At 43.9% G+C, this 27,090-nt stretch overlaps 1 protein-coding gene across 2 annotated transcripts in view; it reads right to left on the reverse strand.

Moving 5' to 3' along the window:
* The window catches only part of EBF2 (EBF transcription factor 2), a 157,448-nt gene that overhangs the window by 14,672 nt on the left and 115,686 nt on the right, over positions 1-27,090 (reverse strand). For both annotated transcript variants that reach the window (XM_054089002.1, XM_054089001.1), the window contains exons 8-15: positions 18,298-18,415; positions 16,326-16,456; positions 15,818-15,944; positions 5,404-5,492; positions 3,481-3,546; positions 3,198-3,375; positions 2,179-2,364; positions 977-1,144 (exon numbers count right to left, since the gene is read on the reverse strand). In XM_054089002.1, the coding sequence (XP_053944977.1) occupies positions 977-1,144; positions 2,179-2,364; positions 3,198-3,375; positions 3,481-3,546; positions 5,404-5,492; positions 15,818-15,944; positions 16,326-16,456; positions 18,298-18,415 (1,063 nt within the window). The remainder of the gene's footprint in view (positions 1-976; positions 1,145-2,178; positions 2,365-3,197; positions 3,376-3,480; positions 3,547-5,403; positions 5,493-15,817; positions 15,945-16,325; positions 16,457-18,297; positions 18,416-27,090) is intronic.

Genomic DNA, 27,090 nt, shown 5'->3' on the forward strand with positions numbered 1-27,090 from the left:
TAAAAAAGCTTGTAGATGTGGCACTTCAGGACATGATTTAGTAGGTACAGTGGGGTTGGGCTGACAGTTGGACTCAATGAGCTTAGAGGTCTTTTCCACCTTAAAAACCCTGTGATTCTATGATCTTGGAGAAGCACAGTTCCATGTAATTGGGGCAGGGGAAGAAGCTGTTTCAAATATTTAGCAGAATTCTGTGAGTTAGCTTTTAAAAATGTAATTGTTTTTGTTCAATGCACTTAGAATTTCCTTATTGTATAAAATAATCGCAGTTTATGTAAGTCCCTGTGGTCCAGCTGAGGATTTATTACACGCCCAAATCTACAGGTGCGGTTTGTAGGGCTCATTTCAGAATTACCGCTGGCTCTTGGCATGGCTAAATTCCCAGAGTTGGGTTTTCTTTGGTATCTCTAGTGAAATCTAAAGGAGCCAGATGACTTCTCAGGCCCTATAAAGGCTTTTTTTTATGGAGACTTGGAGCATATTTATGTGCCGCGTGCCCCCCCCGCAGCCTGTTAAAAGAAAGAATTTAGTACGGCTTTCCATTCTTATCTTAATACTCACATTTGTTTTGCAGATCACCTTTAAAAAGGCTGTAAATGTACTATAGGGCTCAATTCCTGACATGAGCTTAAACCCTGCAGCAGGTTCCAAGACATGGGCTGTTACGTACAGAGCTGTGTATTAACTGCAGGGCAGACGTTTGGTTTACGAGTCCTTGAAGCCTAAAGAGAGGTTGTTCCTCACAAAAGGGCTGGTATTGAAACGCAGCATGGGTCAAATCTTTCTTGGGATAAATGAATGTGTGTCTCCTGTTTGGTTTTAAATGGACAAAGCTTGGAGCATTGCTTCAACCTGGTTGGATCAGGTCAGATTTTCACTACTGAGTCCTGTATTAATTAATGGCAGATTACTGCGTTTACCCAAAACACGATGTTCTTTACCTGTGCAAGCTGAATATTAATTATACTTCTCTTACCTCTAAACCCATTTCCATTTCCACTAGAGCAGGCAGGAGAAGGAGACCCTTGGGGTCTGATGACAGGAGCAAAGGCACTCTTCTGTTTGACAGCAGGAAAGACGGAAGAGGAGAATGGAAGGATGGAAGAAGTGCTGGAGGAACCAACTGTTGGACTTGAAGACATTACTGTAAAAGAAAAACAGTGAATCCTCATCAGAGATTTGGCAAAACTGCTTAAAATGTCTGCCTTCTGACTACTCATTTTCCTTCTTAAAGGAGATCTCATTCTCCCATTGACTTGGCTCTAAAGTAGAGAAGTAGTTACACTGAATAATTCAGAAAAGAGAGCACTTAATTCCTTTAAAATGAAGGGTGAGGAGATCAGAAAATGTTGTCCTCATGGGGGAGAGAAAGTCAATATGAATGAACAGGAGACAATAATAGCCTGTCCGCTAACAGTCTGTGCTTTAGAAATGGGGAAGGGCGATAACTCCTGTCTTCTCTCCCCACCTGTTTAAAAATGAAGATCTCCTTGCCTGGAGGTGAGGGTAGACGGTTTACTCTGTTGCTTAGATTTGAATCTAAATCAGTTTCTTTTTAAAGAAGAATCTTGCAAGAAAAGGTCCCATTTTATATATATAAATACACATATCAAAAGATGTTTCTCATGTATTTTTGATCCTTCTGCTGTTCTGGGGCCTCACCAGTGATTTCAGTAAGGAAAGCAATGGGTCTGCAACATATTGTTGTTCTGCTTTCAAACTAATCATAGAATTATGGAATAGTTTGGGTTGGAAGGGACCTTAAAGCCTACCCAGTTCCAACCCCCTGCTGTGGGCAGGGACGTCCCACTGGATCAGGCTGCCAGGCCCCATCCAACCTGGCCTTGAACACCTCCAGGGATGGGGCAGCCACCACTTCCCTGGGCAAACTGTTCCAGGGTCTCACCACTCTCATTGTGAAGAAATTCCTCCTTCTGTCTAGCCTAAATCTGCCCCTCTCCAGTTTTTTGCCCCTCATCGTATCTCTACAAGCCTTTGTAAACAGTCCCTCCCCAATGCTTTCTAGTTCATAACTAAAGAAGTACCAGGAAACTTGACAAAAATATTCTCTATATCTTAAGAACTGCTCTTGAAAGACATCACTCGCTGGATTTTCGGATGTAGTAAATTAAATGAAGCAGAAGCAAGAATCAACTAGAAAAGAAGCAAAGCACTTACATCCATAGGGGGATCCTGTTGGAGAGCCGTTGATGAATCCAGGTGAGCCTGGGACTCCCAGGTTTGACATGGGGACGTTGCTGTAGCCGTTCATACTATTGCTGGAAGTGCTGTAATTGGACTGTTGAGGGGTGGAACTGGATGAGTAACCTCGAGGTGAGATGCTGCTTGTATTGCGAATGTAACCTAAATAAAAACACATTGCAAAGCACGTCAATGGATTTGGCCTAAAACTTTCTCCTGTATATTCCCTGCTTAAATAAATTACTCATTTAAATCCAAAATATTCACTATGAGAGTGGGGAGGCCCTGGCCCAGGTTGCCCAGAGAGTGGTGGCTGCCCCATCCCTGGAGGGGTTCCAGGCCAGGTTGGATGGGTCTTGGAGCCCCTGAGCCAGTGGGAGGTGTCCCTGCCCATGGCAGGGGGTGAACTGGATGGGCTTTGAGGTCCCTCCCAACCCAACTATTCTATGATTTAATACATTTTAACAAGTACCGTAAAATCAGTGGTTTTTGTGCGTGTGCTTTCAAGTGAAGCAATATTAAGTTTTAAAACAATGTGGAAACCTATTTTTTTTTTTATGGCAACTGATGAGAAAAGTTGAAATTTGTTCTAAGACCTGGGGGAAAAAAAAAAGAAAATTCCCCACCTCTTTAACTGTAAGAGGTTTTTTTTTCCACTTGCTTTCCTTGTCTTTTATGAAAACAGAAATACAACAACAAATATCTATTTAACATACATAGCATCTACATTGAGGGGAGCAGGGAGAAAATTCTAAGTTGGTATTAAAAAAGTACTCAAAAATTCTTTCGGCCATAACTAATCTGGTGAGTGGAACGTGGTGCAGATGTAGTTTCATCTCAACTGGCAGCACACATCCAGTTCGAAAGCTGACAGCTTCACGCCATCTTTCTGTTCGTAAGCTGGGCACGTCAAGAAGTAGAGAAACTACTACTTAAGCAACAGTGATTCAGATTTTCATTGTTTAAATTAACACTTTACGACTCGCAGTGCTTACCTTGGTTGTTCCCCTGTGTTGACTCTGAAATGCTGACTCCTAACTGGCTGCCATAGGAGTTAATTCCCATCATACTGCTGTGAGCAGGAGAGCTAGAGAGGGCAGGGATCTGTGCGGGGTTTCTCGGTACGCTGTAGAGAGCTTCTGCAATGTCTGCAGCTCGTTTCAGAATGATATCCTGCAGAACAGAAGGAACAGAAGTTCAGAAACATGCACCGAACAATTTTCTAGATCTTTCTACTAAACCTGAACAGGTAACCAGGTTGAGAGCAGTCATTCTGACCTGGTTGTTATGCGGCGTTCCATACAGTGCTTCGACTAGGTCAGCAGCCCGTTTCAACAGCATTTCCTAGAGGATGAGCGGATGCATAAAATTGATATTTGAACAGAGCACAAATAAATAAAGCCATGAACTAGTGTTTTCTGCTGGTAGGTGTTTGTGTGGTCATTCTGAAAACTTAAAGAGCTTTTCTTTGCCACTTAGCTGAAAAACTGAACCAAGTTTCAGATACAGTGTCTCAACCTAGCCATGCAAAGCCATCAGTGACTTGGGAAAGCGTTGACTTGAGTGCGATAGAAACGCCCTTCGGCACCGAGTGCCGCGTGTCCATGGTTCTCCTGGAGCTCTCCATTGTCCTGAAGCAGCTCCGAGCACACCTGCTTCCAACTCAGAGGCCAAGTTCAGATATAACCATTCAAATCGAAACTCGGCCCCCTACTAAATTTCATAGAATTATAGAATCACCAGGTTGGAAAAGACCTCTTGGATCATTGAGTCCAATTATTCCTATCTGCCACTAAACCTGCCCTGAGCACCTCATCTACTCGTCTTTTAAACCCCTCCAGGGATGGGGGACTCCACCACCTCCCTGGGCAGCCTGTTCCAGTGTCTGATGACCCTGTCGGTGAAAAATTTCTTCCTGATATCCAGTCTGAACCTCCCCTGGTGCAGCCTGAAGCCATTCCCCCTTGTCCTGTTCCCTGCCACTTTGGAGAAGAGCCCAGCTCCCTCCTCTCCACAACCTCCTTTCAGGTAGTTGTAGAGAGCAATAAGGTCTCCCCTCAGCCTCCTCTTCTCCAGGCTAAACAACCCCAGGTCCCTCAGCGGCTCCTCATAACACTTGTTCTCCAGCCCCTCACCAGCTTCGTTGCTCTTCTCTGGACACACTCCAGAGCCTCAACATCCTTCTTGTAGTGAGAGGCCCAGAACTGAACCCAGGATTTGAGGTGTGGTCTCTCCAGTGCTGAGTCCAGGGTCAGAATCCCCTCCCTGGACCTGCTGATATATATTCTTTTGCATAGAAGTGTAAAAAATCTGATTAATCTCTGCATCCATTTGTATCTTCTCAGTAATGGTGACCAAAGAAAGAAAACACTTTGGCCATTTTACATTACCTCTGTTGGTAGGAAAAAAATGACACTGTCTACTCTCTGAATGCAGTAGTCTTTCGTCATGCAAAGATGATAACAAGTACTTTTAGTACTGCACTAAAATCTAAGAATCTTGTCGTTAATGGCACTCTCTTTGTATGAAGTGCCACATCAACACAGCATGCACTATTACAGACACGTAAAATTCCGAGCCATTCCAACACATGCGTAGGGCACTTGTTGCTACTGAAAAAGTTGAGCTTTCAGGTTTGTTTTTTTACTAAAAGAGACTCTTAAGATCAGACCTCTTCAACAAATCCTTGTATCTATCGTAGAATCACCAGGTTGGAAAAGACCTCTGAAATCACTGAGTCCAACCATACCTATCTGCCACTAAACCACATCCTTAGGAACCTCACCTACCTATCTCTTAAATACCTCTAGAGATGGTGACTCCACCGCCTCCCTGGGCAGTCGTTCCAGTGCCCAATGACCCTTTTGGTGAAAAATCTCTTCCTAATGTCCAACCTGAACTTGTATCACTTGGGTTCAGAGATATGCCAACATAGATAAACAAAGGACCGTGAATATGAACTGGGATGATACCCGCACTGAACTCTTATTTTAGAAGCACAAGAAGTTCACAGGCAGTGTTTGAGCTCTAACAAACAGATAAAAGTTACTGGTAGCTGTGGGTTCTATGCAATCAAATTCTTGTTTGGGCCTACAAATGATTGGTGAGCGTGTCATTTAAGATAGAATTTTGTCTCTTTTGTGAGTTAAAAGTGAAAGAACATGTTTAGTGGGCTCAATGAAATGCTTAAAAGTACTTTACCTTAGCTAGTCTTTCAGGGTCACCAGGATGCCTTGGGATGACCTTCTGCAGTCTTTGGAAACCATAATCTATGGTAGGTTCATTTAAAGCTGAAAGAAAATGAGAAAAGCTCAGTCATATCATATGAGTGTATGTCTTTACGCGACTCATTTCCTAAGAAAGAACGATTTCGGAGCTTTGCCACAAAAAAAAATCCCTCTCCTTGCCTGCGTTTCTAGACCTACATTGCCTCCTGCTCAGGTGACCCCTCATCGCTGTGTGTAGGACAGTCTGAAGAGTAAGCCAAGCTTTACAAGAACATCTGCTTGAGGAGTTCTAATCTTTTACAGGTAGAATTTACTTTACTGCTAAAAAAGCACGGACACGCAAGCTATTAATGTTGGACCATGATCTACAGACCAGACCCCTGGGTCCCAGAACCCAAACTCTACACATTTAATTCATAGAATCAGAGAATCTGGGAATGATACAACGGTTTGGGTTGGAAGGGACTTTAAAAATTATCCAGTTCCAACCCCCCTGTCATGTGCAGGGACAATTTCCACTGTGTTGGGTTGCTCAAAGCCTCGTCCAACCTGGTCTTGAACACCTCCAGGGATGGGGCATCCACTGTACGAGTGCTTCTGCCATTATCTGTGTAATGAAACACATGGTATTCATGCCTCATCATGTCCTTAAATTGTTAAATAAAGGATCAGTGATATATTTCTTCTTCCAGCTAAGCCTTGAGAGCGTTCAGTGCGTTCATGTGTAGACACGTGCCTACACACAGCCCATACCTGCTCATTCTGGTGGGCCCAGTTGATCTGAGTGTACAAGCTCATTTCATGCCAGTATTCTAGAAGATGCCTCCAGAGGTGGACACGTTGAAGGAAATGACAAAATTTACAGGAGTGCTGCTTGCTATTTGCAAAACTTTAAGCTGAAAGTACTCCGAGGGGTTACTAGTGACTCTGGTTTCCTCAACAATGGAACAAAACACAGCCTGACTTCTGCCCTTGAAAGTGCTCCAGTTTCCAATGCTGACTTCTCTCCATCTATCAAAGGCTCAGTGAATAATTAGAAAGAAACAGCAAGGAAGCATTGCCACAAAATACTCCTTTAAGGATGAATGTATTTACTCTGGACAAAAGTGATCTTGGCAGTAATATAGCAAGTTATGATAAAAACGCAAATTAGTACAGGTCTACGTTGTTCGTTATGCAGTCAGAAATCAAGAGAACCGTATTTGCTCATCCAATAAACACATTGCGCACACACCCCCCAACATTTTGCCATCACAAACTAGGCCACAGCTATTCATTAGACACATTAACTTCTCCAATTGTGCGTGGCTATTATGCATACAGAGCCACTTTGCTGTAATAATGCTAATCTCTAGTGGATAAACCAAGATATTTTGACCCAGATCCTCAGTTAGTAATAGCTGGTAGAGCCCTGCTGGCATCGCTGATGACTCCACAAAACTTCAGACACTTTAGTAGTCTCTACTATGAAATCATGGCTATAATAAGCTAATTTCTGATTATTCAAAATTAAACTCCAATTCAATGTAACACATAACCCAAAAGTCAGCTCTGTCTGCTCATTGGCTCTGACTGCCTCCAATATACTAGGATCACTAGTACTTCCTAACAGTTACAGGTATGTTTGTTTAGAATTTCCTGATGCTTCAGGGTGTGCATTACAGCTCAAAAGCAGTCACATGCTGAGAATCTTGCTAAGAATTCCACGATGTATTTAATAAGTGACATAATTCATAGACTCGTGGAATAGTTTGAGTTGGAAGGGACCTTAAAGCCCACTCAATTCCAACCCCCTGCCATGGGCAGGGACACCTCCCACTGGATCAGGCTGCCCAAGGCCCATCCAACCTGGCCTTGAACATCTCCAGGGATGGGGCAGCCACCGCTTCCCTGGGCAACCTGGGCCAGGGCCTCACCACTCTCATGCTGAAGAAGTTCCTCCTCATGTCTAGTCTGAATCTGCCCCTCTCCAGTTCATACCCACTGCCCCTCGTCCTATCACCAGAAGCCTTGGTGAACAGTCCCTCCCCACCTTTCTTGCAGCCCCTTCAGGTACTGGAAGATCTCCTCGGAGCCTTCTCTTCCCCAGGCTGAACAACCCCAACTCTCTCAGCCTGTCCTCATATGGGAGGTGCTCCAGCCCTCGCATCATCTTTGTAGCCTCCTCTGGACCCGTTCCAACAGCTCCATCTCCTTCTTATGTTGAGGATTCCAGAACTGGACACAATACTCCAGGTGAGGTCTCACAACAGAGGAACAGAGGGGCAGAATCCCCTCCCTCAGCCTGCTGGCCATGCTGCTTTGGATGCAGCCGAGGACATGGTTGGCCTTCTGGGCTGTGAGTGCACATTGCCCTCTCATGTCGAGATTGCCATCCATTAGCACTTTTATCTTCTTATATCATCCGTCGTTCCCTTGAAAACACGTTGTTTTTTAACAGCTAGTGACATCAGCATGGCTGAAGACACCTGATCGCAAGAGACACTGATGGCACTTATTGAATCTTCCAAAATATACTCAGCACCTTACAGGAAAACCATCGGCAACACCAGAAGAATGAAACTATCAAGTGAGACAGACTATTATCCTGATCCAGATCCTCTGTTTATCTGTGTCTGTCTCTGGTACAACAACATGAAGGTAAAAGGTCATATTCCCCACTGAGATACATTTTATATTTACTTTTTATTAAATAATTATGGCATGGCATGAAGTTTAAATATTACAGGAGATAATCAAGTGGGAATTGAGTAGAGAAAACCCAGACCTGAGAATTTAGTCTTGGCTATACTTAGAATGTCTTTGCTCTCCACTGGGAGCCATTCTGGTTTGCTTAAGGAGTTTAATAATACACATTTCAGCGGCCACAGAATCTACATCCCATTTGGGAAGAGGGGGGCTTTTTAGAGGGTGGGTTTTTTTGCCAATAATCCTGAGAATTATAGGCCAGTTCTCTCCAGAGCCTATACATCATTGTGTGCCATTTCAGTTCTTGATTAAGAGTCTAATCAGTTCAGTTATACATCTTAGGCTAAGCAAAAGCAATGTAAGATAGATATGACTTCAACTATGTATCTATACATAGTTCACTAAAAATAGCTAATGGGAATATACAAAATGCTAACTCAGGAAAAAGAAGTTGGCTGTCATTCAACAAACATTTTTCATTCAATCATGGAACGGTTTGGGTTGGAAGGGACCTCAAAGCCCATCCAGTTCTAACACTCTGCCATGGGTAGGGACACCTCCCACTGGATCAGGGTGCTCAAAGCTCCATCCAACCTGGCCTTGAACACCTCCAATGGATTGACATGGACGTTTTAATCCTGATAGATAAATAACTTCAACAATGTTGAATTGTTCCAAGAACTCAGCCTTTTGAATCTATGTATAATATAATATTAATAATATGTCTTTCAGCACAAAAAGTTTTCTGTACAGCTTGCAACAGAGTTATCTACTACTAGTTTTACTCACCAATGAAACAAAAATCTCTCTGTGAAATCATTGAATGACCTGAGTTGGAAGGGACCCACAAGTCCAACTCCCAACATTTGGATAAGTACTTTTTCAGCTGCAGGGCAAGGTGTAGAATCCACCAGCAAGTTTAAGTAACTTCAGCACTTCCACTGACTAAAGAGCTACTGTATTGGTGGGGATTTATCTATGTGTTACATAGAAGCACGCCCAAATTACATCCGAATATGTTGATGGATTCAGAGACCATAAAGGGATCTGAGAGAGAAGCAGCCTGCTCATTATTTCCTACAAATCATAGAATCATAGAATAGTTTGTGTTGGAAGAGTCCTCAAAGCCCATCCAGTTCCAACCCCCTGCCATGGGCAGGGACACCTCCCACTAGATCAAGCTGCCCAAGGCCCATCCAACCTCGCCTGGAACAAATCAGCTATCTGAAATGAACCCCCCAAAAAGGTGGTTCAGATACAGCAAAAATCCCTTTGGCAACGAATCCGGTGTTTCAGGCATGAGGGGGCTCTTAAATTTCCCTAAAACATGGTTTAAAAAATTGCACAAGACTTGATATAATGTATGCAAAAAAAAGAGCAACTATTTACTGAATAAACTAAATGGTTGGTTAGTCCTTAAACCTCATTCTGGCATAACTTTTAACCCCAGGATTGTCACAGACAGCAGTAGGGAGAGGTCTAAAAACCCTACAGCCCGCCTGACATCATTTACGACAAGGCTCAAACAGGGGATGGTGCGGGGCTTCCTCTTTTATATTGTTCCTTACCCTCCAAAATCCCTGCTTTCATTTGAAATACGAGTCTCCAGCTCCACTGGAATAGAAGAAAAAGGGATTCTCACACTTGAGCAACTGTTGCCGAGGCATCTGTGGGCATTCGCAAACCCTGAAACTACAGCTCAGCCCCACTCATCTCAATGGGGACTAACTCAGATATCCGACGATAACAGTGCTGACATTTAAAGTATTAATTATTTCTCCACACATCAAAGCACATTAGACCGCTGAAGGAAGATGTTGTTATGAAGATTCACCCTGAGTGACAGCTCATTAAGATATTGCCAGTGTACACATTGGGAGATGCACATTCTCCCTCTCCACCAATCAAAAGGGCCACATTCAAGGACCTTAGCAAAGTTCTGCAGCTCATCTTTGCTTTAGAATCACAGAATCATTTAGGTTGGAAAAGACCTGGAAGATCATCATGTCCAACCCTTAACCTAAGCTTGCCAAGCCCTTTACTCCACGAAGCAGACCAAAGGGCAACAAGTCCAGTGAGGCGATTGCTGGTCTCTTCTCCCGAGTAACAGGTGATAGAATGAGAGGAAATGGCCTAAAGTTGTGCCAGGAGAGGTTTAGATTGGATATTAGAAAAAAAAATCTAATTATTCTAGAGTGGTGAAGTACTGGACCAGGCTGCCCAGGACAGTGGTAAAGTCTCCATCCCTGGAGGGGTTCAAAAACCATGTAGATGTAGCACTTCAGGACGGTTGGTACTGGATAACCAGTAGGTACGGTTGGACTGGATAACCTTAGAGGTCTTTTCCAACCTTAATGATTCTATGATTCCGTAAATCTTTTTTCCAAAGTATGAATGAGAAGAAGCAAAGTATGCATACATCTAGAAATATCTGGAACACAATAACCTCAGCCAGAGGGTCTAGTTAGTATTTGGAGTGCATTGCCTAATCTTCTTAAAGAGGTTAACAGAGAGAAAAAGTCACCAGTGGCCTTAAAACTTGAATTCCAACTTTGCATTCAGGACTGCCTTCACTCAAGCCAATAGTAAAGAGATGTTTGATGTCCACCCTACAGAATAAAACCTTTCTATGTTGCTGGCTACAGAAGCTCACTTGCTATGATCATGCGAACTCAGGGCTTGGGAGGTACATACGCACTGGTCAGTCTGCTCTGAGGGGCACTTTGTGGTCCAGAGTTGGAAGGATGCTGCTAGAATAGCACTGCCGGTGGTCCTATGTTTGTGGATCGCTGCTCCAAACAACCAGCTTCCAACACAGCATCGCCTGCCGTCGCACGTCTCTCCTAGGCTATAGAATTGGCAGAAGCTGTTCTTTGCAAACACTATCACAACAGTTGTCTCCTGGCCAAGTGAACTCACTCCAATTTGTAGAGCTCCCTGCATCCTTCTAAGTGTTGTTTCCCACAAGCGGATAACGAGATCTTAAATCTACTTACAGTACCTCCTACCCTTGGTACCTGGCAGAGAGCGATCCAGCACAAACCGGCAGTCCAACATATCCACCAGATTATTTTATATTGCACTGCTCTGACAAGGTAACCCCGGGAGGATTTCTGCTCAGCAAGGAAAATGATGTTCAAAATCTCTCCGATACACACATTTCCAGGTTAGCATCTCAGTGACAAAGCAGATGCAGAGCTCTGATCAAACTTAAGATATGAAAGCCTACAAGACATATCCTCAGCTGGCATAAACTGATGTAAGCATTATTAAAGTCAAGGGAACTATAGTGGAACTACTCCCAGCGACAGAGGATTTGAATTTGTGTGGTATTAAAAGCAGAACATGAGGCTACCGCTAGATTAGCAACAGAGAACAAATGTCTGGTTATTCTAAGACCGGCTGATGAAAGAAAAAGTAATTGAGAACTTGGAGATGTATGTGGATCATCAAATGGGGACTAAATGTTTCGCTGTGGTGATTTAAAAATAGAATTTATCTCTCACTTTAAGTAGAACCTTAACGACTCAAGCACCTAAGTTGGCTCAGCAACAGCCGTTAACATACACTGAGCCGGTTCTCTAGGTCTTTGCTGCACTCTGTAGTGCACTGAGCCCATAGAATCTTGTCGGCTTCACTCTTATCAAAGTTTCCCATCTGGGAACCTGATGTAAAAGTCCACACATCACATTTTGGCGATGAGAGGAATTTGATGGCTGAGTTGCAGCACCCTGAATGATCGCACTTAAGAATGGAAACGCTGACAGAACCATAACTACAGCAATGCCAGCACAGCACACTTTGCAAAGAGCCCATTATAAATACACATTACAGGACGCATATGAGCTCCCATAACAGCTCCGCTGTGCCATTTAGATTTACCCTTGAAATTTATATCTAATTTTTATATTCATCTTTTTAACAGTTTATCATTTTCTTCTTCAAACAATCTGTCTTATTGCGACGCTTTAAAAAAAAAAAGAGAGAAAAACGCTTAAGTATAATGAGGTCAAACATTAATATTTGATTGTATATTAAATACCGAGGGCTTCAGCAGATACACACGATATTAAGATCATTGTTTTTCTGTTTCCATGTTTTAGAAGAGTGTTCTGGTGGTTAAAGGATATAAATAGAAGCCAACAGCTCTATTTCCCTCTCTACCTTCAAGCTTTCCTTTGTAACCACAAGCAAGTGGGTCATATTTCTTCACCTTTCTGTGGCATCTTCTCATGCATAACATGGAAGCCCCTGTCCTCCTGGTTGCCCAAGTCTGATGCAGGCATTAATGAACCCTCTGAGATCTGGTTTTCAGTGAATAATTATCCTTCTTGATCCTGCCCCTCTATTTGTTTCTTGTGAGACCTCATGTGGAGTATTGTGTCCAGTTCTGGAATCCTCAACATAAGGAGGAGATGGAGCTGTTGGAACGGGTCCAGAGGAGGCTACAAAGATGATCCAAGGGCTGGAGCACCTCCGATACGAGGACAGGCTGAGAGAGTTGAGGTTCAGACTGGAGAAGAGAAGGCTTTGAGAAGATCTTCTAGTGACCTTCCAGTACCTGAAGGGGCTACAAGAAAGCTGGAGAGGGACTGTTCATAAAGGTTTGGAGATGATAGGATAGGACAGGGAAGCAATGGGTATAAACTGGAGAGGGGCAGACTTAGACTAGATATAAGGAGGAATTTCTTAGCGATGAGAGTGCTGAGGCCCTGGAACAGGTTGCCCAGGGAAGTTGTGGCTGTCCCATTCCTGGAGATGCTCAAGGCCAGGTTGGATGGGCCTTGAGCAGCCTGATCCAGTGGGAGGTGTCCCTGCCCACCACCAGGTTGTTGGAACTAGATAACCTTAAAGATCCCTTCCAACCCAAACTATTCTATGATTCTATGATTCTTATACCTATGGAGTACTGATAGCCACCTACTCAGTATTTTTCATACGGCTTGACCCCTCATGCTTTTTATCTGAGGTTATATCTCAGCACTTAATAATTACGAAGGACTTAATACAACATAACTCTGACAGTATGGGAGGCTGCCAGTTGGTGCTGCTGTTATTAGTTCTGACAGAGCTACATCTTCCCATGCTTTTAGTTTGCAGGAATGCACAATTTTCTGTCTCCTGGGCTTGATGTTAAGGTCTCTGCATTTCACAGAATCGCAGAATAGTTTGGATTGGGAGGGAACTTAAAGACTATGCAGTTCCGCCCTCTGCCACGGGCAGGGACTCCTCCCAGTTAGGTTTTCACCAAAAGCAGCTGAATGGAGGGGAGGTATTGAAAGGAGAAATTCTTATTTATAAAGGCAACTACAATTCAAGAGGGAAGTGGGTTTGTTTGTGTATTCCAGGTTGCTGCATTTTCTGATACGTTATCTGTCAACTTTGAGGAATAGATTACAATATGAAATATTAAAAGTATCAGGATAACAATAAACCTCAATTACCATGAGCTGCCCGAGATGTTCAATACGATGCACTGGACAGCCTTACCGATCATAATAAAATCTATTGAACTTCAGTATTTAACATGATGTCGGCCTGGTTCACCCTGCCCAGAAATAGCTGCACTTCTGAGGTGCTACTGAGTAGTGCGATGGGTAGTGGTGTGTGGGCAGTGGTATTCAAACAACCTGGTTTCCTAAAGCTGTTTTCTCGTAGCCTCTCTGCCGCCTAACGACGTGGTTGAATTCTTCTCCCCCTCTTTCAGTGGAGGATTAATTCAGATCATAGAATCATGGAATGGTCTGGGTTGGAAGGGACCCCAAAACCCATCAAGTCCCACCCTCTGCCATGGGCAGGGACACCTCCCACTGGATCAGGGGCTCCAAACCCATCCAACCAGGCCTTGAACACCTCCAGGGATGGGGCAGCCACCACTGCTCTGGGCAACCTGGGCCAGGGCCTCCCCACCCTCACAGGAGAACATTTCTTCCTGAGATCTCATCTCAGTCTCCCCTCTTTCAGCTGAGAAATGTTCCGTCTTGTCCTGCTCCTGCACTCCCTGATCAAGAGTCCCTCCTGAGCTTTCCTGGAGCCCCTTTCAGCACTGGAAGCTGCTCTAAGTTCTCCCCACAGCCATCTCTTCTCCAGGCTGAACAACCTCAACTTTCTCAGTCTGTCATCCAGGAGGTGCTCCAGCCCTTGGATCCTCTCCGTGGCTTTCTCTGGACTCATTCCAACAGTTCCACGTGCTTCCTGTGCCGAGGACTCCAGACCTGAACTCCACCTGGACACAGGGCTCCAGGTGAGCTCTCACAAGAGAAGGGTAGAGGGGCAGACTCCTCTCCCTCATCCTGCTGACCACATCCTGGCAAGATCTCTCTCACCATTTTTCCACTTTCACCACACTATTGCTGCTATGACCTTCCTTATAAAATCTAACAGAAATTGCTCTAGGGGTTCAGAAGTTGTTGTGGAAGTTTTGAAGTAGACTTACAGGCAGAAGGACCTGGATTGTCTGAATACGCCCTGCCTAGGTTAAAAATAAATGCATTTTTTTGCAGCAGGATCACAGCAGTTTTCTGATAGCAGAGCCACGGAAAGGAAAAAAAAAACCCCACCACCGAGTTATTTTCATAGCTAAGAAAGTTGTTTTTGCTCCTATTAGCAGCAACAGCCTGGGGGAATTGATTACACAGGTAAGCCTCTACCTAATAGCCATGTTTATCATTTTGCCTGCCATGGTAGGAGAACGGCAGCTTCTTGAACAGACAGATTGAAAATTGCCTGTTCTACACCAGCTCGGCATCTTCTGTGAGGTGCTGTCTTGTAGCATATGGCAGCAAGCACCCACTCACTCCTCGGAGAACGCTAACAGATATCCCAATGCCATTAACAGCAGTAAAACAGGGGTGGTATATTTAACTTTCTTCACTTCTGGTGGCTCCTACCTATATCTCCATGTCCTTTTTTTTGTGGAAGCACACTAATTAAGGTGTCAAAGAACTGCTCTTCAGTCTGACTCACATCCCCTCTAGCTGGCACAAGTAAGTCTTGTGTTTAAACCAGCTTTACAATAATAAGACTTTTATTCAATGAGGAATCATAGAACCATTTGGGTTGGAAAGGACCAGTTCCAAAGCCCTGCCATGGGCAGAGACGCCTCCCACTGGATTAGGGGCTCCAAGCCCCATCCAGCCTGGCCTGGAACACCTCCAGGGATAGGGCAACCACAACTTCCCTAGGCAACCTGTTCCAGGGCCTCCCCAGCCTCATCGCAAAGAATTTCTTCCTAATGTCTAATCTAAATCTCCCCTTTTTAAGATTAACACCATTACCCCTCAGCTCAGGTACCAACAGTACACAGATGGTGGCCCTCAGCAACTCTTGTGCTGAAAACACCTTAAGATCGTGGCATCAAGAAGGAGAAAATGAAGAACTCTACATATAAATCTGCAATAATAACTAAAATATTATCAGAGAACAATGCTATCCTGTTCCTGGACACTCGAGAGATCTATAGGCAGATCCATATCACAACAGCATGAGGTCTAATCTGGAAAAAACATTAACATGTGCCTTAACACCTCTGCACAGCGATGAAGCAACCTCCTTACATGTCCAAGTGTCACAGCAGAGTGGCCTTCAAACAGCAAGAGACTAAATAAATAAAGAAAGAATGTGGGGAGTTGTCAGTCCTGGTTACCAAAACAAAGAGTCTCTGAGCTCGAGCTCCTCTAGCGTTGCTCACAGTCACCTACCTGTGTAAATAAACCTGCCTGGTGCGCCTTTGCAAAACTGTTTGGATTTGTACGATAATGTCACTTCAACCACTCCGGGAATGTGACGTGGAGGTGTCTGGACTCGGATGGCATGAGGCGTGATGAGCTGGGAAATTAAAGGAGAGGCACGATTATGACACATCTGCATTATTCCCCCTGCTTTCCCTTTTCACCTTCCAAACAAACTTTATGAGTAAATACATCGCTTGTCCCTGTAGAGAATACACTTCAGAGCAGGCAAGTGATACATCTGGCCTAGCTTCTTGCCTCCAGGAGAAGATGAAACCTCTTAGGACAAATTTTCATTGGGAATATTATACTCTCTGTGCCCATTGATTGATTGGTGACTTATTTCATAGGTTTATAGGACCTGCCGTACACACCACCATTTCTGTACCATTAGAATGGGAATGAACAGTTACCCTTCTCCCTTCCTCAGAAAAGAAGCTTTTCTTCCCTTTAGTGATCGTGGGGCACCTCTACCCACCTCGCTCCATACAAGCATGGTTCCAAACACAACTTGCAGCCCGTCAAAGAAGTTGTCTCCAATAATGATCACCATCGCTCCCCCTGTAGTCCACCCTTCGCTTGGGCTGATTGCTTTGATGCACGGTGTGGCTGAACAAAACAAAAAGGATGTCAAGGCATCAGGTTATGGCCTTTTTTTTGCCTCACGTAGAGCCTATTTGCAATCCTGGGTGTAAGCCCTTGCAGCAGATGGGTGCAAGGAACTTCTGTGAGCATCTGAGCAGTCTTAAGTCACGTTGATGTAAACTGTAGCTTAGATTCACCTGCCCACTCCGGGGAGCTCCTGGAGATTCATGGCTGGCAGGAATTCCCTAGGACAAGTCCCCTGCAGTCATTCACCTGTGGACAAGTCCTCTAGGACAAGTCCCCTGCAGTCATTCACCTGTGGCCAAGTCCTCTAGGACACGTCCCCTCCAGCCATTCACCCCTGAAGGCTGCTTCACCATTCCACGAAGTCAAACAAATAACAAATAAATAAATAAATAAATATAGGTGCGTTTTCTGCCTTGCTAGTGTTAATTACTCGTCTATTCATTACTGGCATTTAACATTGCGTCACTGAAGACTAATAGGCCAACTGTAGTGGGTGTAAAAGTGAAACACTTAAATGATTGTGCAGAGGCTGTTAACCCTCCCCCCACACACTTATTAGCATATGATCACACAAAAGCTAAACCTCATCGGAAGAGCAGTAGATGAAGATTTATTAAGTTTATCAATGGGTAAAAAAAGATATGGAAATATCAACTGTTTCCTCCAATTCCTATCAGTAGACAATGTCTAATAATTTTCTTGATTTTACAAAGTACATTTTTTTCCCCCTCTCTCTTCCATATGTTCAAGGCCTCTGGACTATACATCCCATCAGGAACCCAATATGGTTTCCAGGCCATAACCAAAGTCAATCCATCACTCCATTCCCAATGTTGACAGGGTCAGAGGTGAAGGGGAACTTTGGCAGCACTCCAAAAACATGAGACTCCTTTGAACAGCCAGTCAATCACATCCAATCAGTCAAGGAAAAACTGGATGGCTTCCTAGGCTAAGAATCCTGGGATTTTCCTTCTACCATTTCACTGCCCGCTGGGGGAGAATTAACACCACTCTGAATTCTTTACTGATTCAATCATTTTCTTCCAGCTCATTAATTCTTCTTTTAGGCTGATATAGGGCACAGTTAAGAAGTGGGGCAGCAAAACATTATAATGAAATAATATCCTCGCTTGTCTTTTCTACTAACATCACCAGCTCTTCTCACTTTCACTGGCTGCAGGGGAGGGAAAAGTATGCACAGATAGCATTTTCGGGTAATTTTGAGTACTGCCTGGATGAGAGAGGAGGAACACATCAGTAATGAATGGAGGGGAAAAGGGGCAGGAGGGGCTGACCGATTTGAAGCTTAGCAGATACAAGTATCTATAATTGCTTTAATACAGTCCCAAACCCATCCCGTAGACAGCCCTGAGTCTTGCTTAGCCAAACAAACTAAAATCAATTAGTGTCGGGTTCCTTCTGCGCATTGTTATGCTCGGCGCACGGTTTGTTTAAGGGAACCGGTGACACTTTTTCATACACATCTCGTGCTGCAACAGCTCTGTTTAACTAAGATGTCATGTTGCCTCGTTTGCCTGAAATCAAATCCATCGCAGCTGAATGAGAAGCCGGAAAATTCAGATAATACTTAGTGTTTCGATGTTTTTCATCTTTGCCGTACAAACTAATTAATAAATTGAGGGGGGGGGGGGGTGGAGGGGAGCCAGTCTCTTGGCTGTAAAGAGGATCATATTTTGCATGCAGTAGGCACTGTTTTCTTGCCTCTTCCTTCTCTAAACCCCCTGAGGTTCTGTAGTTCCCCCTTAGCTCTAAAAACAAACAGAAACTGAAGGATGGATAATATGCGTTCGCATTCGTTTGCGTACTGTTCTTCCTACCTTCTGAGGGGTCGAGTCTCCTCGCTCGCCGTCCATGCTTGGAGTTGTTGTGGACAAACATGTTGTCAGACACTGCCAGGACATGCCCGTCAACATTCACTGTCGTTGATAGCACAACCTAAATGTTTACAAATGGAAGGAAAAGGAGGCAGGTAAATGATTTACTTTGAAATTCAACTTGTTAAGTATTAATTATTCAGTTCCGCTAAACCCCTGTTTTGTTTCTAAAATGGCATCGTGCCCTGCAGGGTTTAATCCCTAACAAGAAGGGGAGAAAATATTTTCCGCCTTCATTCTATGTATTAATTCCATTTAACGGAGCATCCTAAGGGTCGTATAAAGTCCTTACTGTATAATGAACCTGCAGATGGCCCTAAATTTAGTCTCCGACTAGCTGATGGCAAAGAGGTCTCTATCTACCAGCCAGGAGGGCGGGCTGCAGAGCACCACAGCAATTTGCCCTCTGATACGTACATGCAGATTCCGAGCCATCTGCTGTATCGTGCACACATGCAAATGGATCTGCATCTGCTTTGAAAATACAAGTCTCCATTGACCGAGCAAAATAGAACCCCCTGCTGCATGAAAACAGTACCTAAGATCATGACTGGGTTTTGACATATGCGTGCTTAGTGCCTCTTGAAAATCGTCTGAGCCTCAGGACCCCAAATCAAGCAGCAGTTCTCAAACCTGAGCCTCCATGACTTATGTTACTGGGCTCCAAGAGCATATGAATTCTTAGAGGGAGTATAATAACTGTATATGTTAATTAATCCCACTTAGTTTTCCCCTTTACAATACAATATCTAGGCATAAAGAGGAATTTCTTCACGATGAGAGTGGTGAGGCCCTGGAACAGGTTGTCCAGGAAAGTGGTGGCTCCCCCATCCCTAGAGGTGTTCCAGGCCAGGTTGGATGGGCGTTGGAGCCCCTGATCCAGTGGGAGGTGTCCCTGCCCACGGCAGGAGTTGGAACTGGATGATCTTTAAGGTCCCTTCCAACCCAAACTATTCTATGATTCTATGAATATCCAAAGCTCTAAGTCCTATAAACCCAGAAATATCTGTGCCTTTAAACCACGAACTGCAAAAATGAACAAACTTCATTTTAACTGTGGAAAGAAGATGCTTCTTATTGAAACTCTCAGGTTTTGACCATTATTTGGTGTAAATCAACTTAACCTCATTCAGCTGCCATTCACAGCTATTGAGAATCTGACCCTGGATGCACCTGAATTTCCATAGATAGAGCTGTCTCATCCTAGGTAAGAGAACATTAAGCTCTGTTGATAAAACCTATAGCAGGAGAAACCTTGCCTTCTGACAGGATTATGCAAGCTTAACAAATTCTTTCTTGAGACAAGCTTAATTCATTCCAAAGGGCTTTTGTCATGCTATACTCTTCTACTCCTCAAGCATTCTTGTCACAAAATGTGTTGCTCATGGGCGCCAACTGATTTCATCATTGCACATCTGGGTGGAGTGAGACTCCTCTCCAACGTGAACATTTCCCGCATGACATAGTCGAACCCACTCAGATGCACTTCATTATTTTCCATTAAACAATGGAAATAAATTTTAATCTCTCACTGGCCAGCACAGAGCACACTATGGCAGCAGGGGAATAGACCTGAATTATTCCAGCGTCTGAAATATTTACGACAAGTGTTTAAATTGTAACCAAATGTAAATAAAGAGAATATCATACATATAAAGTTACGCTTTATGATATATACATATCTGACCTCACATACACAAGGTAGGTGTATGATAAACACACACCCACATGCTCTCAGTATGAGATCTTTATAATCTCTGCAGACTTCAAGTACACCCACAGCCCCTTTTTGAATGACTCCATGAGTGTAAATGTTGGGCACAATGCAAGAGCCACATTTCAGTAAGAGTTGGAGAGATCCCTGTATGCTACATAGAATGGGTCTGGTCAGAAGGACCTCAAAGCCCATGCAGTTCCACCCTCTGCCATGGGCAGGGACATCTCCCACTGGATCAGGGGCTCCAAGCCCCATCCAACCTGGCCTCAAACACCTCCAGGGTTGGGGTAGCCACAATTTCCCTGGGCAACCTGCTCACAGCAAAATATTTCTCCCCAAGATCTCATCTCAATCTCCCTCTTTCAGCAAGAGTTATTACTCAAGGAATAGCCCTCTCTTTAGAAGATAAGTCCTGAGCATCTTCTGTTCCCTGAGCCAGCAGGAATGGAAGATGCACTCTCAGACCTATCTCCACGAGCAGCTCCATTTTTAGTCACCTTTCCCATTCCTCACAAGAAGGTCAAAGCCACCTGGCATTTGACAGGCTGGGACTTAAGGTTGATAAATACACTGTTCTCAGGGATGGGACAAAATGCAAAGTTCTGATCTGGACCAGGACCTTCTCAACGAGTTGGACCTTATTTGCAGTAATCTCTAAGATCCTGCTGAAATTCAGCACAACCATTGTTGTCTTCACTAAAAAACTGCCAACAATGTGGAGTGAGATCATGTGAGATTACGGAGATACGAGTTACTGGGCTTCTTCACTTTGCTCCAGTCATTCCCTCTTGACTTGATGAAGATGACAATCCAATTGTTTTATACCAAAGATTAAAAAACAACGTTGTATGGATAAAAGGAAGAGGAATGCGCATTCCACTATGGTCTCTAACTCCCAGGCCCTTCCCTTTCACAAGCCAACTTCTTTCCCCCAGTGAGTATTTCCTGGGTCATGAAGGGTGACCCTTTCCATCTGGAATCAATCAGTCAACTCCTGACAACTTCCTGAAACACCTCACTCCATTTCCTGTTCTCTCCCCCTTCTCTCTTTCCCCCTGGTTTGCTTCACTCTTCAAAACTGCAGGCCACAGCAGCTTAATGTTAGAGGGTCAGACACAGTTAGACTCCAAAACACTACACAAGAACACCTTTGACCTTCAAAAATCTTTACATCTTAGCTAAACAAATCAAGGTCAACGTTTTTTACCATTACCTTGTTAACCATTTATATGCATTTTTGCCAATACCCTTCAGAACGAGTATTTATCAATAACACTTGTTCTCCTAACGTCGTAAACCGCGGCAGGCCTTCTTATAAAGCCTGATTTTAGTGCCGATGAAAGGTGATGCACAAACTCCTGCTGAGATTTAAATTCTCAGATTTGTCCCCAGCGCTGGCAAATTACTGGCAAATGGGTTTGGTGCAGTTTTCCTGATCTGATGGGACTTCTTGTGTACGATAATTCAGCACTTTTCCAACTAGGGGCAATAGGTATAAACTGGAGAGGGGCAAATTTAGACTAGACAGAAGGAGGAATTTCTTCACACTGAGGGGGGTGAGGCCCTGGCCCAGGTTGCCCAGAGCAGTGGTGGCTGCCCCATCCCTGGAGGTGTTCAAGGCCAAGTTGGATGGGGCTTGGAGCAACCTGATCCAATGGGAGGTGTCCCCACCCATGGCAGGGGGTGGAATTGGAAGATCCCTTCCAACTGCTCTACAATTCCACGATTCTATGCCTATTTGGCTGATGGTCTTTTACCTAAAATCAGTACTTAATAGAAAATATAATCCTAAGAGAACGATGTGTGAACATCAAAATATGTCAGGCCACGGATTCTGGCAATTGTAGCTGAGGGCCAAATTTGACACAAATGGAATAAAGACTAAAGATTCGGTGCTGCCCAACAGCTGGATCAACCCATCACCTCTATTGGAGCTTCAGAAGAAAACTGACCAAGAAAGAAATAGGTCAATGTGTTATTCCTTCATCCATCAAAAGTAGGTTCCATCTCTAGGAATGGTGGTGGGGTTACAAGCTGCCAAGTGGTGGTTTTGGTGGTTCTTAAGATTCCCCCTGCAGATCTGCAAGGGTCTCATTTCTAGCTACGAAGCCGTAAAGCAATGACTCCCCAGCAGTACTGGAGAAGTGCACGTGCCGCATCTCCACAATATTTTTCTTTCCCAGGTGAATTTCTGTAATGTAATCCCTGCTCTAAAACCACAACGAGGGTTCACCGACCAGGACATTGAGTCAAACTGTCTTTAGCACTTTAAACTCGCATTCTCCGAGCCGCACTGCCCCCATTTCCCTTCCATGCACAGCTCAAAGCATTGTATTTCTTTACAAACCTTTACCCGAGTACTACGCTCTTTCCTCCCTCATCTCTACATTATATCAGTATTTCTATACTCTAAAGTATGCTCCTCTTCAAATCGCATATAGGCAAGCGAATACACTCCATCATGTGTATAAAAGCTGTATCACTCACAGACACCTATTTAGACATATGGTACAAACATTCCAGGCATACAGGCATTTACTTACATGTAACATATCTCATCACTGTGTAAATGATCTCTCTCAAAAAAATTCCTGTTACCATTCCAAGTGTGGAAAAAATTCTTTATGACATCGTACATCTGGAAACAATATTACATTCCTGATGCACTTTCCCTTATAACTCTCTAGTCACAGCACCGTGTTATTTTAACTTTGGAGAAGAATAACTACTATGAGGGTTTAAAAAATTATCATCCTTCTTATTATTTTCCAGCTGGGTGGAAGGAAAGATGTCAGGGCTCATCCTGCTGTCTGCACTTGGACAGGGCTCCCGTTGATGTCAATAGGCGTTTCGGTTGAGAGAGTAATACAGGAGTAGATCCTAGAATATGATGTGTTTGCTTCATAGTTGGATTAGGAATAAGATAAACAACGTGAAAAATACAACCAGCCCCTCTCTCCACGCAAAACTTCCATTAGATTCTTTGGGAAAGCCTCCCCGAGGCTCTGAGCCCGCTGCAGAATCTCAGCTAACAGAAAAGATGATGCACGTGACCTTCATTGCAGAAATTATAGGATAGTAATTATAGAATGATTTGGGTTAGAAGGGACCTCAAGGATCATCCAGTTCCAACCCCCCTGCCATGGGCCTCCTAAGATCGTGGTGGACCAAGGGTAGGGGATAACACCTGGGTCACTGCTACCTCATCTCATAGAATAGTTCGGGTTGGAAAGGACCTTAAAGATCATCCAGTTCCAACCCGCAGTCTCCTGCTATTGCAGACAACCAAACCATGCAGCTGCTTTTATGAAGTTCACCCTTTTCAAGCTTTGGCCTTTGGTTCTCCTCTTGCTTTAAAGCCTACTTGTCCTGATGGTTAGAGGATTTACAGCCTAAATTTATTCCTAGTCAGTTCATACTTAAAACCAGCTCTAAAAGCGTTATTTCCCAATTGTATGTAGCTTAGGATAATTTTAGCTGTTATGTCCCTTCTCAGTGCATGCCACTAAAGAACTAGAGCCAAGCTCTCAGCTACTCCCCAGTCACCTTAGTGGCCCATTCCAACTTCATTTTCCTCTCTTTTGAAGACGTTTAAACCAGTAGATCACATTCCAAACAAGAATTCATAGGATACAATTGTACAAATGCATCCTTCTTTCTACCAGCAAAGCTTATGTGAGACATAGCCAAATCTCATCTATGGTTTGTCTTTAATAGATGATACACAACTCTGACAACTCACTCTCACTATGGCTATTTGGGCTTCACATCTCAGCACATCAAGCTCCTTGAGGGTATTTTTTTCTTCCTTTGTGGTTGCAGTCAGTCCCTCCCTTAATTATACAGAATCTAAAATAACATCCACTTTTGTTGGGTCAGTCACTATCGAATGAAGAGATCTACCACCCAGTAACAGCTCTGGACTCTGCTGATACTGATACCCCAAATCTGACCATGGGGTCTCTGGCACATCTTTCACACACTTCTTTCACCATCAGTCTGAAAAGTGTTTCGATTTAGAACCACAGAATCATTAAACGGTTTAGATTGGAAGGAACCCTAAAGCCCATCCAATTCTAAACCGGTGCCATGGGCAGGGACACCTCCCACTGGATCAGGGGCTCCAAGCGCCATCCAACCTGGCCTTGAACACCTCCACCGATGGGGCAGACACAACATCCCTGGGCAACCTGTGCCAGGGCCTCCCCACCCCCACAGGAAAATATTTCTTCCCAAGATCTCATCTCAATCGTCCCTCTTGCAGCTTAAACACATTCCCCCTCACCCTATCCCTGCACTCCCTGATCAAGACCGCCTTCCCAGGATCCCGGAGCCCCTTTCCATACTGGCTGTTAAGCTACTTCTGTTTTGTTCTTGCTCTCCCTTTTTGTTTCTTTACAGCCTACGATGTTCCTACCCCACCGTTCCGATCCATCTTTCTCTTTCCTGAATGACACAGACCCTTCAGTCCTTCGCATCAAAGCTGGCTGGGTGAATTCTCAAGTACAGCCAGCTTTGCTCACGAGCCTGATGAACACATTCAACCCGTCTGAGATCAGAAAGGAAACCTCCCCAGGGATACACCTTGTTATTCTCCCTTTCTCTTTCTCCCTAGAGCACCCTGGAGGTGGTACCTGCCAGGAAGCATTCCGTGTCATGATTTCTGCTCAAAACAGAGGGCAAATGCTGACCTTTCTCTTTATGTTTGTAAAAAAAGCGTGTTGGTTCAAGGATGACCATTGTTAGTATCAATGTTCTGTTGTCTTGTACCATTCTCTCGACCGCAGCGCTGGACGATCCGTTTAATCACTTCGTTACCGAATGAAGCAGAATTCCCAATCAACAGAAGTCTAATGCCTTAGCACCAGGTCTCAGCTGAAGCATTTTAGCTGAAGTGCCTCATCTTAATTCCACAGAATTATTGTCCCCCATTGCACACTGGTCGTTACCGTTAAGTATCACTGGGCTTCAATCAAGTTCTCTAGGAGAAGTCCTCATTAAATGGAGGGCATCATATTTTTCCTTTATTCTCTTCCTAGGAGAATCACTCGCTGAGAGCACAGCAATGACAGTAATGGCAATACCTACAAAAACTCTGATTTGCACATTACCTCAACTCAAACAGTGTTCGAATAGGTGATTATAGTGTGGTTTTTGTTCCAGTTCTCCACCACCGATCTTTATTCAGAAATATATTAATTGATAAATAATCAATATCTGCCTCAGTTAAATTCACCAGGAGCGAGTCCAGAGGGGGCCACAAAGATGACCTGAGAACTGGAGCATCTCCCCTATGAGGACAGGCTGAGAGAGTTGGGATTGTTAGGCCAGGAAAAGGCTCCATGGAGACCTTAAAGCAGCTTCCAGTGCTGAAAAGGACTCCACGAAAGCTGGGAAGGGGCTCTGGATCAGGAAGGGCAGGGATAGAGTAAGAAGGAATGATTTTCAGATGAAAGAAGGGAGACTGAGTTGAGATCTTAAGAAGAAATATTTTGCTGTGAGGGTGGGGAGGCCCTGGCCCAGGTTGCCCAGAGCAGTGGTGGCTGCCCCATCCCTGGAGGTGTTCAAGGCCAGGTTGGATGGGGCTTGGAGCAACCGGATCCAGTGGGAGGTGTCCCTGCCCATGGAAGGGGGTGGAACTGGGTGGGCTTTGAGGTCCCTTCCAACTCTAAATCACTCTATGATTCTATAATATTATTATTTCTACATATGTGTTCAGGCAGCCATCAAGTAACCATCGAAATATCCATTAGAAAGATCCTCTTTCCCTGCTTTAACCACTGACAGATATTGAAGTAGTGAGTGATTCCCCAAAAAAACCTGATATTACTGAAAACAAAAGAAAAAACGCTAAAATAAGCATCACTTATCCTTTAACTTCTGAGCTATAACATTCAACAGTAGAAAAAACTTTGTATTCGGTTTAAAAAATTGCAGAGTAAGAGGTTGTCATCGCATCCTCAAAGACTCGCTTAATATCAAAGCAAATTTCAAATAGTTAATGTGATCACAAAGCAGCTGGTGTTGCTCTCCAACTGAAGGATTATACTAAAAAAAAAATAACCCACCTTTTCAGGCATCTGGAGCTGTATTAAATTTACAATGCAGTGTTAATGTAACCTTTCCACCCCTGCTTCTCCCCACCCCCCCTTTTTTTTTTTCAATGAGAATGATATAAGTGAAATCTATCATTTAATTTAGGTTAATACGTCCTGACTGTACTGTACAAGATCTAAATCTTGTATCTAGAAGTGAGGCTGAGTTCAGGCTTCAAGACTTGATCCTAACGCCCTGGAACGTTGGTTACCAGCCAAACCAAGCCCAAACGGCTCAGCTTCACACCCATTTCTAATCAGAAGCATTAACTTGACACTTTTCCAGACATGAGTAACCATTCTTCCATGCTGGAAGAACTCAATCAGATGCACTGTACAGCACTATTTCCATGCCTTGTATTTATATTCATGTTTCAACAACAAACCCTGAGTCTGGGGCTTTCATTCAATCTCCACTAAAGAGAAAAATGCTTTTTGATGAGAGCCTTTCAGTTTCAACGATTTAAACAGAACTTTGATATAAATATAATCTCTTCTGTTTTGGTTTGTCTTTTTTTTTTTTTTCTCCTTTTAAATAACTGGAAAAAAAAGGATTTTAATGTCTCCTGGAGATCTGACAAGCATTACTCCATTGAAAATTAATGAATTTGGTTCTGCAGAAATACACAGGTACAAACTAAAAGCTGCTCAGCTGAGCATCACTGTAGAAGTCTGCTGCATCAGGAAAGGTAAATCATATAATAGTTTGGGTTGGAAGAGACTTTAAAGATCACCTAGTTCCATGGGCAGGGGCACCTCCCACTGGCTCAGGCTGCCCAAGGCCCATCTGACCTAGCCTTGAACATCCAGGGATGGGGCAGCCACAACTTCCCTGGGCAACCTGTTCCAGGGTCTCACCACTGTCACAGTGAAGAAATTCTTCCTTATGTCCAGTCTAAATCTGCCCCTCTCCAGTTTATACCC

Source organism: Cuculus canorus, chromosome 26 (assembly GCF_017976375.1).
Source record: "Cuculus canorus isolate bCucCan1 chromosome 26, bCucCan1.pri, whole genome shotgun sequence".
NCBI classification, from domain to species: domain Eukaryota; kingdom Metazoa; phylum Chordata; class Aves; order Cuculiformes; family Cuculidae; genus Cuculus; species Cuculus canorus.